Source organism: Notamacropus eugenii, chromosome 6 (assembly GCF_028372415.1).
Source record: "Notamacropus eugenii isolate mMacEug1 chromosome 6, mMacEug1.pri_v2, whole genome shotgun sequence".
Taxonomy (NCBI): Eukaryota; Metazoa; Chordata; class Mammalia; order Diprotodontia; family Macropodidae; genus Notamacropus; species Notamacropus eugenii.
The window spans coordinates 18037459-18056546 of record NC_092877.1 but is presented as its reverse complement, the minus strand read 5'-3'; the positions used below and the strand labels follow the sequence as shown (position 1 = coordinate 18056546).

Here is a 19088-nt window from a genome sequence, read left to right as displayed (position 1 = left end):
AGAACCTAAACAGTACAGGCATAATGAGGAATTGGAGTAGAATTTTTGTGGATATCTGTTTAACACCAGTAAAAAGAGTTCCTGTACCAGTGACATCTCCATCCTTTTATAAAAGCACCGGGGAAGCGTGCTCAACTCTGAGTTAGCATGTTACTATTATTTTCAGTATGTAATATGGATAGTTTGCATCTGAGGAATCTGTAAGGTCAAAACAAAGTACAGTGACATCCTTTACAAATGCTGAATAGTGCAAAGTTGAAGTTGGAATTAGTGATCTTATAAAAATTAACCTAACCAGACAGCAAGATAAGTTTTTGCTTTAATATACTCACCGTTAAGAACATGTAAGAAAAAAATAACCATTGAGAGAACTAGCACTGGAGTAGTGATACACAGTATATGTGTTGGACATAATTGAGAATTTTATTTTTTATTTAAATGACTTTATATTATGGTATAATCCTATGGTATAACCAAAGAAAATATCTCCGGATTCCTAATAGGTTTTGAATGTATAATGTGTTCTGACAGCTGATTAGGATTTGCAATTACACTAAAGGCTCTTTAATTTTATTAGCTGAAGAAATCCCAGTATGGAAACTTCCTCTCCCAATGGAGATAGATCCCAACTCTTCTGCTGCTTTGTAGATCATCCTGAAGAGTTGTCTGAGACACATGAAAGTTATGTTATTTGTTCTCAGGGTCATATATCTAGTAAATACTAGAGGCCGGCTTTGGACCCACATCCAGCCCTTTCATCCAGGTCATAGTACAGTGCTAACTCATATGGTCTCCAAAAAGCATTAGTAATTTTCAAGTCAGCTATTTGATAGACAACTCTTCATTTTTTTCCTTATTTCCTTAAAATGTAATTTTAAATTTTTTCCTTTATTTTTTTAAAGTTTATTTATTTTTAGTTTTCAGCATTTCTATAAGTTTAAAATTTTCACCAATCCTTTCTTGTCCCTCCTTTCCCAAGACGGCCTGCATCTGATACAGGCTTTACATATACCTTCCTATTAAATATATTCACATTAGTCATGACGTGTAGAAGAATTACAACGAATGGGAGAAATCATGAGAAAGAAAAAACAAAACACATAGAAAATAGTCTGCTTTGCTGTGCATTCAAATTCCATAGTTCTTTCTCTGTATGTGGGTGATGTTTTCCATCATGAGTCCTTTGGAATTTTTTAGGTCCTTGCATTGCTGAGAAGGGCTCAGCCTATCAAAATCGGTCATCGTAGACCGTGGCTGTTAACTGTGCACAGAGTTCTCTTGATTTTGCTCCCTTCATTGAGTATCAGTTCATATAAATCTTTCTAGGTTTTTCTGAAGTCCGCCTGTTCATCATTTCTTATAGCACAATAGTATTCCATTATGTTGATATACCACAACTTGTTCAGCCATTCCCCAATTGATGGACATCCTCTCAATTTCCAGTTCTTGGCCACCACAAAGAGAGACAGCTCTTCATTTTAGAGTCATTTAAATCATAGATTTTTAGAGCTGGAAGGGAGTTTTGAAATCTAGTCTCATCATTTCATTTTATTGGTGAGAAAAACTGTCTCTTCTCCCTGGCCCCAGGGAATCACAGTTCCCATTACCTTAGAGGCAGCTGTAGTGGGGATATTTGTGATGAGGCAGGTTTCTAAACATAATATTGCAGTAGCATGTGCTCTCAGCTGCACAGGCCTAGGACAAAATGTTAATACTATTCCAGGAATTTTAGAAACGTGATCCATTATGGAAAACCACAAATGGTTCCTAGTTTATTATATGTAATCTTTTGTAATTTATAATCTTTTGAGTTCTTAATATTAAAATCAACAGACAAGTGTAGCACCAATGCAATACCCACAGCAGCCATTATGGATATGTATGTGTATTTCTTGGGTAAATACTCAAAATATAAACTCTCTTCCTCAAAGAGGAAACCAAGATATTTATTCAGATACCAGAAAGCCAATTCCACCATGGTAATAATGAAGTTTGTACACATTACTAATAAAGGGGAGCAATGCTATCCCTAAGCCTTTTCTCTGTTAGGCCTCCCCACAAACAAGCTCCCCTAGGCAAAATTCCACCTTCGGTCACTCAGGCTAGCTGCTTTGCCTCAGGTCTGCTTTGCTCCCTCCCTTGCTGTCTCCCAGCTCTGCCTTGCTCCTGCTCCATCGTTCCTGCTCCACCTGTTTGGCAAGCTCCTCCCATGATAGGCTTCATATGATTTAAGCTGGGCCAAAGCTCAGAGCAGGTCACATGGGCCTGTTAAGAATCAGGGACACTCTTCAAATTCCCTTACCATTACAAGCAGTTATACCTACTTCTTTCATAAATCAAGCTTCTCTTTCTGACTGTCTTTTCCCATGGTAACTTATTTTTCCTTTGAACTCATAAGATTTATACTATTCCATTCATTCATTTAATATTGAATTATAAAAGAGTTGGTAGCATGTTGCAAAGTTGGAAATACTTTACATGTATTTACAGTACATTTTCAGTATTCCTTTTATGATCATTAAATATTTATTAGGTTGCCCATTTTGTACTAGGCATTGACAACACAAAGATAATAGTCCTTGGTATCGAGGATATAGAGTACATAAAATATAGCATGAAAGTTGTGGAAATGAAAATGAATACAAAAAGCAGTATGTAGTAAGGATGATAAGAATGTAGCACATGCCTGCAAGAGTTCGAAAGAAGCAAAAGTCACTTCCAAAGAGGGGATTCAAGGAAAACTTAATGGAGAGAAGAGGGTGATTTTTGTGGAATTAGGCAGAATGAATAGGGTAAAAAAAGTGACAAGACTGTGGGGAGTAATGCCAAATCTGTTCAGAGAGTGAAAAGTAGGATATATTTAGGGGAGGAGTCTGCTGAAAAAGGGAGCTTCAGGACAGATTATCAAGGATCTTGGTGCTAGACTAAAGAGTGTGAACATGAGTAAGTAGGCAGTGGGGGTGCGGAGTGATATGAAAGTTAAATTTGACCACTCTTCAGGATGGATTGGAGGGTGGGGCATGGCATGCAGTTGAGAGAAACATGGTTTGAGATGGTAGAAAAGTACTAGATTTAGACTCAGAATTCCTGGGTTTGAGATCCAACTACTTAATACCCAAGTGAAATTGGGCAAGGCATTTCACCTTTATGGGACCTTAGTTTCCTCATTTGTAAAATTAGAGCATTGGATTAAATGACCTGAGGTCCCTTTCAGCTCTAAATTTCTGATCCTGTGTAGGGCTTCAGGTACCCTGGGAGTATTCTGGCAGTACCAGGACTTGGACCTCAGGTAGCTCTTTTTTTCCAGCCCTGTGCTTCTTCTTTTACACCTTGTTTTAGTTCAGTTTGGAAATGTAAAGCATTGGTAGTATCACTTCATAGTTCTTGACTTGAATGTTAGTAAATTCATTCTCTGTATTTGTGAACAGCTGTTTTCCAAAATAATATTTTCTGTTAACTGGTGTGGGCTGATTTGTTGGCTTTCATGCTTTGTCATGTTTGGGTTTTGACAGTACTTATTTATTCAAGTGCCATAAATATAAAGCCAGAGTTTCCAAAGGAGAAATAGAACTTAAGAAAATTACTCCTGATGAAGTTGGTACCACCTATCATGCTGCTGTTTAAATTTAACACATATTTTTGTGAATTGATACCTGTGATTTTATTTCGCCGTGTACTCAATTTCCTTCTTTTGGGGGGAGGCAGGGTTTGGGGAAAAATTGTTTGGTGATTTTGAGTTCTGATGTTGTTTGAGTTCTGAGCATAATTATCCTCCTTATGGGTTGCTTTTGGCTTCTTCCTCAGCAGCGTGCTTCACCCCTCAAAAGGCCAAATAAGAGCATTTGGGATCTACATACATGTTAGCTTTTATCATTTACTTGGAGCCAACAGGTTGTAATTAAATGGAGTTGATAACTTTTCATTTACTGTTGCTGTAGGGACCTTAGGCAAGCTGCTACACCTCTTCCAGCTCCCAAATTCACATAGTATGCTAATGATACTAATTGGGTTGAGAAATTCAAATGAGATTATTTAAAGTGTTTTGCGAACCTCAATTATATCAGCTATTTTTTTCCCCACTCTGGCTGATTCTATCACAAAGTATTTGGTAGTATTAGATTAATTGCCTTTAACTGGTAGGTAAAATGCAGTTTATAGTGCTGTATGTAAAAATAATACAGCCTCTCCATTCCCTGTTTTAGGGAAATATTTCCTAATCATTAGTAGGTTGAATCTATTTAAACTGTTAGCTTTTCTAACTTCTGGCTTTGGCTAAAAATTGTATATTGGTATGTAATGTTGAGCTTATGCCTTCCTAAGTTTTTTCCCTTTTTCATTTGACATATTTGTTAAAGTTTCTTTTTTGGGGGGGGGAGTGGTTACCAATGTCTACTACTTTTTATTGGGCTTTTAGTTTGTATCGCTATCCAGCATATGTAACAGATAACATAGCCTTTTTAATTGTAATATAATTTGCCTGTGGCTAAAACTATAGTTTAAGAAATGTCAAGTCTCTGAGACTTATGTTGATTCTATTTCAAAATGTACCTGAAAATACTGGAAGAAAATTTTAAATTACACCAAAAATAAATCTACCCAGATTCAAAGAACCAATTTTGTTATATGATGCGATTTCTTTTGGTGAAGCTGATGTTTTAGAAAGATTTTCTTTTTCATTAAAAAAGGAGAAATAACATAACAGTATTTTTTATTAATTTATTACACTGCCTGGAATATTGCAAACAAAACAGAAATACTGTACTAAATAGTACAAACTTAGATAATGGGCAACTAGCTAGCTTAACTCATCTGTCTGTGGAATGCACAGTATTGCTTAACTATCACAGAAGTTGGCCATCTAGTTCAACTCATATCTGAACAAGAGTCCCTGCTACATACCAGAAAAGTCACTAACCAATGCCTGCCCTGTGACCTAGTAGTACTACTTTGAGGACTAGACCCCTAAAGAAATCAAAGAAAGAGGAAAAGGACCCATATGTACAAAAATGTTTATAGCACTTTTTTCCATACTAGCCCCAAATTGGAAACTAAGAGACTTCAATTAGGGAATATCGAAATAAATTCTGATATCTGCACTTAATAAATATTATTGTGGTTTAAGAAGTGACAAAATGAACAGTTTCAGAGGAAACTGGGAAGATCTATGAATTGATGCAGAGCTAATTGAACAAAACAGTTTTTATACAGCGAAAACATTGTAGAGAAAGAGCTTTGAAAGATTGTAGAACCCTGGTTAATGCAATGATAAACCACTAGTCTGAAGGACTAAAGATGAAGTATTCTGCTCACTTCCTGCTGAGGAGGAACACATTTAAGTATTTTTGTGCATGACCGGTGTTGGGAATTTGTTTCACTAGACTATGCATGCCTGTGATGATGGAAAGATTATAAAACTAAAAATGAATGAGTTTATCCATTTTTATTTTTGCATTTTTTTAAAAAAGAAAGTTACTTTGGCACCTGTGTTGAGAAATGGATTAAAGTGGGGAGATTTTTGAGACAAGGAGGTAAATTTGGTAGTCCAGATGAAAGTATTTGAAAGGATGAAAAACACATGCAGATGCAAATATATGTAGCAGTGACTGACTATTATCCTTTATTGGTATTCTCATAATATAAAGAGATCTATGGGAATAACCCCTATGAAGGATTTATAGGAAGATAATGAGTAAGAGAAGTACTCACTCAAGTCAGTGTCTGACATGTAGGAGGCACTTAGTCAATGTTAGTTGACTGACTGACTCATTTGTGCCATTAGAAGGCTGTGAATATCAATGAAATCATGGAGCATTCAAAGTATTGAACTATATCAAATGATAATATATAGATTTGGTTTTTTTCCTCAGGTGATGACATTTAAGATGGATATAAAATGTTTACTACTAACCTTAATTTTTTATTTTTCTATTTGTTTAAATTTTGTATATTAAAAAAGGTTTTTTATAAAAAGATTTTAAGTGTATGCTACATCTTTTAGATTATAGGCAAAATAAGTCTTTGTAGGAATATACCTACCAGTTATTATGCTTTTTAATAGGAAAGTTAATTTCTTAGTTCTAAACATCTGACTTAAGTGTGAGAGCCAAATTTTGGTCCATTTCTCCTTCACTTGAAGTCCAATGCACTTTTCCATTTACATCCTTGCCTCTCATTATTAGTAATATAGTTCATGTTTGGAGTTGTTAAATTAGATCTGAGGAAAAAAGTTACTAAGTATTTTGGCTGCTTAAAGAATGAAAGATTGGGAAGGAACCAAGATGGAAGAATAAAAGCAGGGTCTCACCAGAGCTCTTCCCCAAATCGCTCCAAATACCTGTAAAAGATGACTCTAAATGACTAAACAAATTCTAGAGCAGTGGAGACAAAAAGACAGAGTGAAACAGATCTCCAGCCCAAGACAACCTGGAGCGTTGACAGGAAAGGTCTTCTGTGCCAGACTGAGAGAGGAGCACAGTCCAGCACAGGCTGCACCAGCACAGACTGGGTCCCAGCAAACCCAAAGCAGGCCTTGGGGGACTGAGTCACAAACACCAAAGACAACTTAGAAGGTCAGTGGGAAGGGGCTGTCCGACCTGGGTGAGGGAGGAGCGTAGTCCAGTCCTGGCCCCAACACAGCCCTGGCCCTAGCAAACCAGGAACAAGCCTGGGGAGCGACTGAATTAGCAGTCGTGGTAGCTATTTCTGGAGCTCTCAGCCCACAGATTGTAAAGAGATTCTTTAACTGGTCAGAAGGAGATTACAGGGGTCTCTTTGCTGGCACTGAGGCAGGCCTCTATTGCCTTGCCCATACTTGGATCTGGATCGCAGTCCTGGGTGGCCGTCCTGGGATGAGGAGGAGTACTGGCATAGCAGAGCTTGTGGCAGCAGCGGAGAGGGAACCCTCCTCACAGTTCCAGGGCAGGAAACAGTGCTTGTGGTCTCTCACAGACCAGAGCAGAGGCCAGCAGAAGAGTAAACACTTCTCCTTACATCATGCCACCTTAGAAGAACTGAAAGCTTATAGGTCCCTAGAAGTATCTCTGAAAACTGAAGTATACCCTCCACACTGGAAGCAGAGCCCTGCCTTAACAAAGAGTCAAAAAGTCAAGAAATAGGTGGGGAAAATGAGCAAACAACAGAAAAAACCTGAAGACTATAGAATCTTACTTTGGTAACAAGGAAGATCAAAAGACAACAAAAACCAAACCTCCCACATCCAAAGCCTTCAAGAAAATATGAATTGGTCTCAGGCCATGGAAGAGCCAAAAAAAGATTTTGAAAATCAAGTAAGAGAAGTAGAGGACAAATTGGAAAGAGAAATGAGAGTGATGCAAGAAGATCATGAAAAACGAGCCAGTAGCTTGGTAAAGGAGACCCCCTCAAAAATACTGAAGAAAGAAAGAATAGACTAGACCAAATGGCAAAAGAAGTCCAAAAAACCATTGAGGAGAAGAATGTCTTAAAAAGCAATATTAACCAAATGGAAAAGGAAGTCCACTGAAGAAAATAATTCCTTAAAAATTAGAATGGAGCAATTGAAAGCTCTATGAGAAATCAAGAAATTATAAAACCAGAACTAAAAGAATGAAAAAGTAAAAGACAATGTGAAATATCTCATTGGAAAAACAGCTGACCTGGGAAATAGATCCAGGAGAGATAATTTTAAAAATTATTGGATTACCTGAAGGCCATGATAAAAAGAAAAGAGCCTAGACATCATCTTTAAAGAAATTATCAAGGAAAACTGCTCTGATATTCTAGAACCTGAATAAAATAGAATTTGAATCTGAGTAAAATGGACATTGAAAGAATCTACTGATGACCTTCTAAAAGAGATCCCAAAATGAAAATTCCCAGGGATGTTATAGCCAAATTCCAGAGTTCCTAGGTCAAGGAGAAAATATTACAAGCAGCCAGAAAGAAACAATTCGCATATTGTGGAACCACAATCAGGATAACACAAGACATAGCATCTTCTACATTAAGGAATCAGAGGGCTTGGATATGATGTTCCAGACGTCAGAGGAGCTAGGATTTAAACCAAGAATCACCTGAGTATAATCAGTGAGGGGAAAAATTGATATTCAATGACATAGAGGAATTTAATGCATTCTTAAGAGAATATCAGAGCTAAATAGAAAATTTGACTTTCAAATACAAGACTCAAGAGAAGCATGAAAAGGTAAACAGGACAGAGGAGTCATAAGGGACTTATTGAAGTCGAGCTGTTTACATTCCTACATGAAAAGATGGTATTTGTAACTCAGGAGACCTTTGTCATTATTAGGGTAGTTGGAGAGAATATATGTGTGTGTTTATATATGTATATATATATAATGACAGGGCACAGGGTCAATTGAATATGAAGGGATGATATCTAAAAAAATAAAGCTAAGGAGTGAGAGGAATGTACTGGGAGAAGGAGAAAGAGGTAGAATGGGATAAATTATTTCACATAAAAGAGGCAAGAAAAAGCTTTTATAGTGGAGGGGAAGAGAGTGGAGGTGAGAGGGAATGAATGAACCTTACTCTTATTGTAATTGGCTTAAAGAGGGAATAACATACATACTCAATTGAGCATGGAAACTTATACGGGGAAAGAGGATAGGAGTGGTGATAGAAGGGAGGACAGATTGGTGGAGGGGGTAATTAGAAACAAACACTTTTTTTTTTTTTTTTGGTTAGCCTTGTGGCTAACCAAAGGACAATTTTATTAAGAGAGAAGGACAATGATGTTCACCTCAAGAAACAAAGCAGGCTGGTCTACACACATATGACCCTTTGGTTCAAAACATTATTCATTAAATTCAATGTCAGACTTGATTTAAAAAAAAAAAATAGGACATGACCTGTTGAGAAAGACAGAGATTGCATAGATGAATTATTGTAAGTGTGCAATTTACACTGAATGAAACTCCAAGTTCAAGCAAGGGCAAAATAGGATGTTGAGCAAAGCTCTGTCACCCAGCCACTAAGGAGACATCTGGTCAGTCACAAACACCACAACAAGAATTTTCCTATTAAGATCTTAGCAAGGAAATGTTCAGTATGTGGTGTATGGCAGCCAACTTGCTGGCCATGGCCCCAAGCAGGAATGAATGGAAAGAGGTTCATCCATACCTGCCAGCAGGTAAAAAGACACCTTAAAGTCAGTCATTCATTGCTGCTTCTACTAAAGCTTCCCATCATGTGTCCATCACAGATACATTTTCCTGTAGGTGAAAACCGTAGTTTGGGAGGGGTACCTTTACTGAAAATTCCTACCATAGTTTCTGCATGTTCCTTGTGGCCTAAGTACTATTAAATATATCCTACGAGGATGTTCATTGTGTCAGTGTTTATAGAGTGACCATTGAGGCCTCTGGGTACTGTTTTGTCCTGATTTTAAACATTTTAACATCTTAAAATTTCACAGAGGTCCTTTAAAATCATCAGACAAGCTGTATCTACTGTCAGGGTACTTCTAGCCTGAGCAGACACACATGTGAGTAACAGCTGATTTTTTCAATTTCTAAGAAGGTCTGCCCTACACCCTCCTCTTGCCCCATTTCCAGTACTTCAGAATTGGAACTCATAGTTACTCCCATCATGGAGCATATAGGGCAATATAGGGCATTAGGCAGACATGTTTGTCTCAAAATCTCATTTCTAGGAACCCTTATTTTAAAAAGCTGCTCCCCCTCCCTTTCTCCCATTTCCTTTCAAGGTTTCACCCTTCAGAAATGAAAACTTATTCAAATTTTTAGCCAGCAGTCAATAAGTCAATAAACTAATTCCTTATAGGATGTGTTGTGAATACTGAAATAATGTAATTTGGCTTAGGCTTTACAAGGGCCAAAGAGACAGCTTCAGGAGTCTCGGAGAACAATTTCATCAAGAACATGAAAAGAACTCAGCAGTCAAAAGATGCCTTTTGAAACACAAGAGCTGGAAACTCTTTAGAGGATGCTGGGCAATGGATGGACTGATATCCTGTGTAGTAAAAACAAAATACCCCCTATAGGCAGGGTCAAAGCATTTCTTTGCTAATATGCATCCCCATGCTGCCTCTTCTGTTTTTCCAGAAAGGTGGCAGCTCTGAAACTCTCCTAGTTGATTGTCCCAACTAGTCATTTAATTCATCTACCCTCTGCAGAACAATCCAGATTACCAGGAGACAGTGTTCAACACGCCATTACTTTAAGTGAGCTCCTTAATAGCTATTAAGTGTGGAAAGTAAATATAGACACATAGGCACTCCCTACCTCACACGTGTATTAGGGTTAATAGTTCATGAAAGCAAAGCTCTAGATGGCTTGCCAAATTCCTTTATGAGTTCCCAGTCCTATGACTGTAATGATGCATGTGAGACCAGGCAGTGCTGCTGGATAGCATTCGTAGAATATTTAAGTGAGCAACAGTTATTATACACACTTTAATGGATAAAAGTGATTATTTACATAGTTGTTTTGTTGGATTGTATTGTATGTGTGTTTATGTGTGTGTATGTGTGGCACCAATAAACCTTTCAAAACAAACTTGAGTTCACTCTGTCTGAGAACAAAGTTTGACCAGTTTTTGTCTGTGAGGAATAATGGTGGGAGGAGGGGTTTTCTTTATATTCACAATCTACCATTTGAAATAAAACGAGTTCATTCATTCCTACCTCTCAAGGGTGAGTAAGAAGTCACCAAAAAGAGAACAAAGAACTTAAATTGATGCTGTAATGAGTGCAATCAAAATTCAGTTATTTTGGAACTGATTATCTGAAATGTGAGAGACTCAGGTCACTAAAAATTTATACCTCTTTAAGGTTATCACTGCATTCATTCATTTTATATTTTCTTACTATTTACATGCATCTCCTCACTAGAACATAAGCTCCTTGAGGGAAGGGACTCTTTTACTTTTACATTTGTATCCTCAATACCAAGAAAAATGACTGCTATGTATTACCCCCTTAAAAACTGTGTATACAATGGAATTGAATTTCTTCCTTCAATGTGTATTTTCTTCATTGAACAATTAGAAACAAACACTTTTGAGGAGGGACAAGGTGAAAGGAAACAAAAATAACTATTATGGAAGTGTTTTGCATGATTACACCTGTATAACCTATATCCAATGAAGGTGGGTAGGGAGGGAGGAAGGGTGAGTGGAACTCAAAGTTAGAAAAATGAATGTTAAAAATTGCTTTTTACATGTAACTGGGAAATAAGATACACAGGCAATGCAGTATAGCATTCTATCTTACCTGATAGGAAAATAGAAGGAGAAAAGTGGATAAGCAAAGGGGTGTATATGATAGAAGGCTGGGCAGAGTGAGGGAAGGAGTAATCAGAAGCAAAAGGTTTTTGAGGAGGGACAGGGTGAAAGAAGAAAGAGTAGAAAAATGAGAGTAGGGAGAATAGGATAGAGGGAAATACACTTAACAACTGTAACTATAAAAAAAACAACTGAGCTTTTCTGATTTCTCATTTCTTTAACATATAGAGAACTGTGTTGTATTTATAAAAATAGGAGTCATTCCCCAATTGATAAATGATCAAAAGATGTAAGCAGTTTTCAGATGGAGAAGTTAAAGCTGTCTATAACCATATGAAAAAATATTCTAACTCATTATTGATTGGAGAAGTGCAAGTTAAAATAATTCTGAGATGCTACCTCACACCTATTAGATTAGATAATAGGACAGAAAAGATAAATGACAAATGTTGGAAGGGAAGTGGGGAAAAATGAGACATTAATGTACTGTTGTTGGAGTTGTTAATTGATTAAATCATTCTGTAGAGCAATTTGGAACTAGGCCCAAAAGACTGTAAAACCATGCAAGTCCTTTGACATAGCAATACCACTACTATTGTCTGTATCCCAAAAGAGATAAAAAACAAAAAGGAAAAGGACTTGTATGTACAAAAATTATTTATAGCAGCTCTTTTCTGGAGGTGAAGAATTGGAAATTGAGAGGATGCACATCAATTGGGGATTGGCTGAATAAGTTGTGGTATGTGATTATGATGGAATGCTATTAAGAAATGAGAGCGGGATGCCCTCAGAAAAATCTAGAAAGACTTACATGGGTTGATGCGAAGTGAAATGTACTGGGTACAAAGTAATAACAATATTGTAGGGTGATCAGCTGTGAATGACTTAGTTATTCTCAGCAATACAACAATCCATGTCAGCTCTGAAAGACTTATGATGAAAAATGCTATCCATCCCAGAGAAAGAACTGATGGCATCTGAATACAGATTGAAGCAACTTTTGTGTTTTTTTTTTCATTTTCTTTAGTTTTTTTTTTATCTGTTTCTTTCACAATGTAACTATTATGGATATGTTTTGCACCACTACATGTATATAACCTATATCTAATTGCTGGCCTTCTGAAGGAGAGTGGGGAGAGAGGAAGGGAGAGAATTTGGAACTCAGAGTTTTAAAAACAAGTGTTAAAAATTGTTGTTTACATGTAAGTAAGAAAAAATTAAATACTAAATAAATGCAAAAAAATAGGAAAATTATATTAAATGAAAAATTATTTTAGGTGTGAAACAATGTTTGGATATATGTACGTATGTACAATATTGCATATTAGGGTGATTTATTGAGAGCTCTTCTTGCCTGTATATTACATATAAAACTCACTCAGATAATATATTCTGGTTAAAATATGTTCTGTTCTGAAGTGACACAGATTCAGAGTTGACAGTTTAAAAATTTGCAAGGTAGAAAAGTATATGGTCTTGACTTGCTAAGATAAAATAAATTAGTAGTAGTACTGATCTTGGCTTTTTTTTTTTTTTTTTAAGAATGTTGCCTTGAGGGAGGAAATGTATATCTAGCCATCTATTTCCATTCACTAAAGTGAACAAATTTGGAAGCGCTTATATTAATAGTAATGTTACTTTGTAGTTTATATAGTCTTTCTTCTATCAAACTCTTACAGCCCTTATGCCTAGGACCTTGCACTTATTTCTAAATTCTGTTGTAGTTATGCAATATTATGTGTCATGTGTAAGTTTTATGGTGTGAGTTTTATGTTTTATGTGTAAGTTTATTTGTGATGATGAGGACAATCTTAACTAAACTTAGTATATATAGTAATATGCAGTATTCCTGAGCTTAATGATCAGCGTTTGGAGAACTGTTAAAATACACAAACAAAACCCAGCAGCTCTATTTTTGTCAAATTATGTATCTTTATAAAGTTTTGGATGACTCAAACCTCTTGATATGATTAACAGTTAATACTTTTTCCTCCCTTAGATTCTTCTTCATGTGAAACCATAACTCTACTATGTTAATGAAACATATATATTGTCAAGCACAGTGCTACACAGTAAACTGTTAAGTAATGTTGATTTGATTTGATCATTGCGTTTGAAGTGTATCTACTACAAAACAGAGAATACTTTGACCACTGTTGCTCAGATCATTTTCACAACTTCATTGTTGTCCTTCTCGTTTTAACTTTCTCTTATCCCCAATATGGGGTGTAAGGTGTGTTCAGGGAGAACTAGTACCTTTGGTGTGAGGGCTGCTGAGCTCTTTTCAGGGCTGTTTTCCACCTTTGATGTCCACCTGATTCTTCCAGCTCTCACCTGTGGCTCCAAGAAAATATAGCATGCATAGTGGCCACACTCCAGTAAACCATTCAGTCGTCCAATTGAGGGTAACCAAGGAGTCTCAAATCCTTTGGTGAGTTAGGGGGTTTCTACTCCAATCATGTGAAAATTTCTGCCAGCATATGGGAACAATTTGTTCTGATGGCCATGAGGGTGGCTGAAACAGGTGCTAAGAGCACTTAGAACTTGGTTAAACATTGAAGACATCAAGATCATCCAGTGTCATCACCAGTCATCTTGACTTTTGTTTTGCCATTGGACTTTGATAACTCTGAGAGAGTGAGGCTGATGACTTTGTGTAACTCTACCTCACTTAAATCCAATTGATACATGAACCAAAAGACATCACCCGTAGCATTTTAACATTTTTACCTACCTTAAGGTTCTATGGCAACAGGCAAGTGACAAAGCAGCAGGTGCAGATACACTGGGAGCTATACTCACAACTCTGTATACAGGTGGCCCAGGCCATAGAGTTGTCTTCTCACTTGCATGAAGCAGCAGTGGGATACAGCAGTCTCCAGGTCTCTGAGCAGCCTTTTTGAAGAACTGCTCTGCTTACCTCCTGACCTGAGGAGGTGGTTAGAAAAGATGACCTGAAAATTGTCTGCTTCATCCACCCTTTGCCTGCTTACTGAAGCAGGCAGGGATTTCACCTTGTGGTTGAAACACACAGAGGCACAAAATTTTTTGCAAAGATGATTCCTCTCACCATTGGTTCATGGTGTACACATCTATGGATAACACAAAATCTAGTAGACCTGAAAGATGAACAGCTCTTTTTGTGAGAGTTCTCAGCAGGTATGTAGCAGCCCTCAATTGAAACAAGGCTAGCAAATGAAGATCTTAACGAAGTTAGAGCTGGATACATGTTTTTCTGGAGTAGCTGTAATGAAGGGGCGTGCCATGAAACTGGTGTAGGTTTGGCAATCAGTTATATATGCCTACCAAAAAAGAGTGAATGACTGACTCATGAGAATATGCCACTTGTAGGAGAGTTACAGTCCCCTCATCAGTGCATATCCTCCCACCATGATGAACCTGATGAGATCAAAGAAAAATTTTGTGAAGACCTGGAGACCCTCATCATCAGTGTGCCAAAAGAAGACAAGTTTCTAATTCTGAATGACTTTAATGCAGGAGTAGAGACAGACTACCAGACATGTCAGGGAGTTCTTATAGGAGGAACTTACTACTGAAGACCTGTGTGTCTCATGACCTCATCACCATCACTGTCTTCTGTTTACCTAAATGCAGTAAAACTTCATGGATGCACCCTTGCAGCAAACCTTGGCATTTTGTCATGCTTGTCCTTTGTTGCCGAAGAAGACCATGCCATCAGAGAAATGATAACATGACTTGCACTTGACTGTTTTGAGTGAGGGAGGGCTGTGCAGGTCACCAGCCGCATTTCTCCTCCAGAGCATCTGAATCCAGTGGTCAGGGCATTTAATAGACTGTGATTGTAAGAAGAGACAAAATGTGAAAGTGATGAAGGCTATGTGTGGTACAGAATGCTAGACTGATCACAGACTTATCTTTTCCAAGCTAAATTCTTGCTTTCAACAAAAGTGATGCCTCCAAGGCGAGATGACTGTCAGAAGATTTAATGTCAACAGATTCAAGCCCTTTTCAGAAGTGAATAGTTCATTATTAACTTGGAGGGAAAGCTGACCCAACACACAATTGGCAACAGTGGGGCAGAAAAGGACTGGGCAGCTAGCTTTCAGAGATTTGGTGTATAGCACTGCATTTACTCGTTTTGGGCTAGAACATTCACAAGCATCAAGATTGGTTTGTTGCAAATAATGGGGAAATTCAGAAGTTCTGAAATAAAAAAATGAGAACTCTATAAAGTTTACTAGGTTGATAGTTCATCTGTTTCTAAGCCCATTCAAAAGGAAAGTGCAGGTGAAGCTTAGAGAGATGTGGGATTCTTGTCTCACTAAGAAGGCAGATAATATCAGTTTTATGCAGATAATATTCAGTAATAATCCAGAGTGCTTTTATCATGCCCTGAAAGCTGTTTGTGGGTCAAAGATCTATGGTGCATCTCTACTACTCAATACTAATGGAGCTACACTGATTAGTGATAAGGTCATGATCCAGGAGAGGTGGGCTGAAGACTTCCATCTTGTTCTCAACAGATTGTCATCAATCAATGCTGAAGCCATTGACTAACTGTTTGTCTGAGACTGAAGTCAATCCCTCTCTGGCCAAATTTCCAACTGAAGAAGAGGTTTTGAATGCTGTTAGGTTCCTCTTCTGTGGCAAAGCACCTGGTGCTTATTCTGTTCCAGCTGAAAGTTACCAGGTTGGGGGGGGGGGGTGTCTATTTGTACAAAAACTGAAATTTTCAGGGTTATATGGCAAGAGGGAGTTATCCTCCAGGATATGTTTTTGGTAAAAAGATTTACTCTTTAGTTGGGGATGGAAAAAGAGTGCTTTAGTCTGAAATTCCCTGGTGGTCATGTCTCCAAAAGGAAAGTGTTAATAGATCTTTATGATTCTGTGTCTAGCATTCTGGTAAAGATCAGGTCAAGATTTAACTTGAGGTATCATTGGGTGTTTTTGGGAAATGGTGGAGTACTTGGTGTGGATATAATTATAGATAATGAAAATGCTTTTTCAAGGGCCAAAAGGCCTTTTGTTTTAACTGTTCTGATAGGGTTTCTAAATTATATACTTTTAAAATTTAATTTAATTTTTAATTTAATTATTCAGTTTATATTCACTTTATTTTTATGGTTATTTAATTTTTATGTTTTATTTATTTATATTTATTTTATTTAACTTAGTATTTAATTTTTAAATTCATTATTATTCACAGTTATCATGACTATCCATTATTTTACTCTGTGCTAAGAGAGATTTTTTTGTTTTGTCAACTTTCAACTATCATTTATTTTTGTTACTACCTAGTGAGTGGTTCCAAAGGTTTCATTTCCTTCTTTTTCAATTTTCTGCTTGTAGTCTGCTATGATTTAGGAAGGTAGGTAAACTTATTAAAATTAAATATAAAGATTAGAGCTGCAGAGTCTGACAGATACTTTGGAGTATCAGATACCTTTGGTTTTAGATATGTGTTCAAGGGAATTCTGACATTCAGGTTTACAAAGGCCCTTTCTTAGAGCATAAGAGAATCTCAAGAAACAACAGATGAAACACCATATTTATCATTTTTTAAATAGAAAGAGGTAAAACATTTTCTCTTATCAGTGGATATTTTACTTAAAGTCATTTTAAAGTAACAAAACTGTTAAACAGTTATTTTGGATTTTGGTTTTAATTTAGTAAGTTCATCAAATGTACTTTGTTTGACTTTCAGAGCTCCAGAGATCATATTGGGGTTGCCATTTTGTGAAGCCATAGACATGTGGTCGCTGGGTTGTGTGATTGCTGAGTTATTCCTTGGATGGCCACTATACCCAGGAGCATTGGAGTATGACCAGGTAGTAGAACTGTGAAGATTTTTGCCAACACATTTAAATATAAAATTTTAAATAATACACAGATGTGTACTCCTAACTATCAGACATGGTCGATATATTGGTTGATTCTGCTGAACAGCTTTTTTTCTCTTTTAAAAATATCAATTATCAAGGCATAGTTCACAGAATAAGGGAAAAATGTCTTTCCCATGTGAATATATTTCTTCCATATGAAGGTGATGTAAAACAAGATCAGTAGAACAGGATTTTAAAAATTTTTCCAGGAAAAAAAAATACCTAATCTTTCACATGCATTTTTTTTTTTCCACCTTGGGAGTCTTCTGAAATAAATCAGCAAATTCCAGGAATTAGAAAATTAAGATAGAAAACCTTATGTACTAGTATTTTGGATATTCATATTGATAATGCTATACAACGTCTTCATGGACAAAGCTATTAAAGCTTAGGTCCTGATGTCAGCACTAGAGAATTTTTTTTAGTTTCATCTGAAGTATAATAGATTCTGCTTTAAGCCCCTTACCTTTACTTCTGCGTTTCTAGTAAACAACACATTGTAGGATTCTGGTTTTTAATCCATTCTGCTATCTGCTTCTGTTTTATGGGTGAATTTATACCATTCGCTCTCAGTTACAATTACTAACTATATTTCCCTCCATCCTATTTTCCCTCTGTTTATCCTTCTTTCTCTTCCTTTCTCCTTTTACTGTCTCTTCTTTTGCTCCTGACCACCATCTCCCTCAGTCTGCCCTTCCTTCTATCAGTCTCTCTCTGCCCCCACCTTCTCTTAATCTCCTTCCATCCTATTTCCCTGTAGGGCAAGGTAGATTTGTATACCAAACTGAGTGTGTATATTATTCCCTCTTTGAGCCAGTCCTGATGAGAATGTTCAAGTGTTACCCTTTCCTTTCCCTCCACTGTAAAAACTCCTCCTCTTGTACCTCTTTTTATATGATATATTATACCCCAGTCTACCTCTCCTTTCCCCCTTCTCCCAGTGCATCCCTCTTTCCTACCCCTTAATATTATTTTTTTGAACTCATTCCATCATAATCAGCTTACACTCATGCCCTCTGTCTATGTATACTCATTTAAATGCCCTAATAGTAATGAAGTTCTTAGGAGTTACAAGTATTATCTTCCCATCTAGGAATGTAAACTGTTTAACTTTATTGAATCCCATATGATTTCTCTTTTCATGTCTACCCTTTTATGCTTTTCTTGAGTCTTATATTTGAAAGTCACATTTTCTATTCAGTTCTGGTCTTTTCATCAGGAGTGTTTGAAAGTCCTCTGTTTCACTAAATGTCCATTTACCCCCCTGAAGTATTATACTTATTTTTGTTGGGTAGGTGGTTCTAGGTTGTAATCCTAGCTCCTTTGCCCTGTGGAATATTCTATTTCAAGCCCCCAATCCTTAAATGTAGAAACTGCTAAATCTTGTGTTATCCTGACTGTGGCTATATGAACTGGCTACTTGGAATAATTTTCACTTTGACCTGGCAACTCAGGAATTTGGCTATAATATTCCTGGGAGTTTTCATTTTGGGATCTCTTTCAGGAGGTGATTGGTGAATTCTTTCAATTTTTATTTTTCTAATTCTAGGACACCAGGGCAGTTTTCCTTGATAATTTGTTGAAATATTATGTCTATGCTCTTTTTAAAAAAAAAAAATCAGGTAGTTCAATAATTCTTCAGTTACCTTTTCTAGATTTATTTTCCTGGTTAGTTGCTTTTTTAATGAGATATTTTATATTTTCTTGTACTTTTTCATTCTTTTGATTTTGTTTAAGTTTCTTGATGTCTCATGGAGTCATTAGATTCCACTTACCCAATTCTAATTTTTGATTTTTAAGGGATTATTTTCCTCAGCTTTTGTACCTCCTTTTCCATTTGCCCAATTCTGCTTTTTAGGGAGTTATTCTCTTTGGTAGATTTTTGTACCTCTTTTGCCATTTGACCAGTTCTTTAAGGTGTTATTTTCTTCAGTATTTTTTCCTCTTTTTTAGCAGCTATTACATTTCTTCATAATTTTC

At 36.7% G+C, this 19088-nt stretch overlaps 1 protein-coding gene across 14 annotated transcripts in view; it reads left to right on the top strand.

Annotated features, from left to right (window-relative positions):
- The window catches only part of HIPK3 (homeodomain interacting protein kinase 3), a 98081-nt gene that overhangs the window by 48222 nt on the left and 30771 nt on the right, over positions 1-19088 (top strand). For all 14 annotated transcript variants that reach the window (XM_072619215.1, XM_072619209.1, XM_072619216.1 and 11 more), the window contains one exon: positions 16931-17054. In XM_072619215.1, the coding sequence (XP_072475316.1) occupies positions 16931-17054 (124 nt within the window). The remainder of the gene's footprint in view (positions 1-16930; positions 17055-19088) is intronic.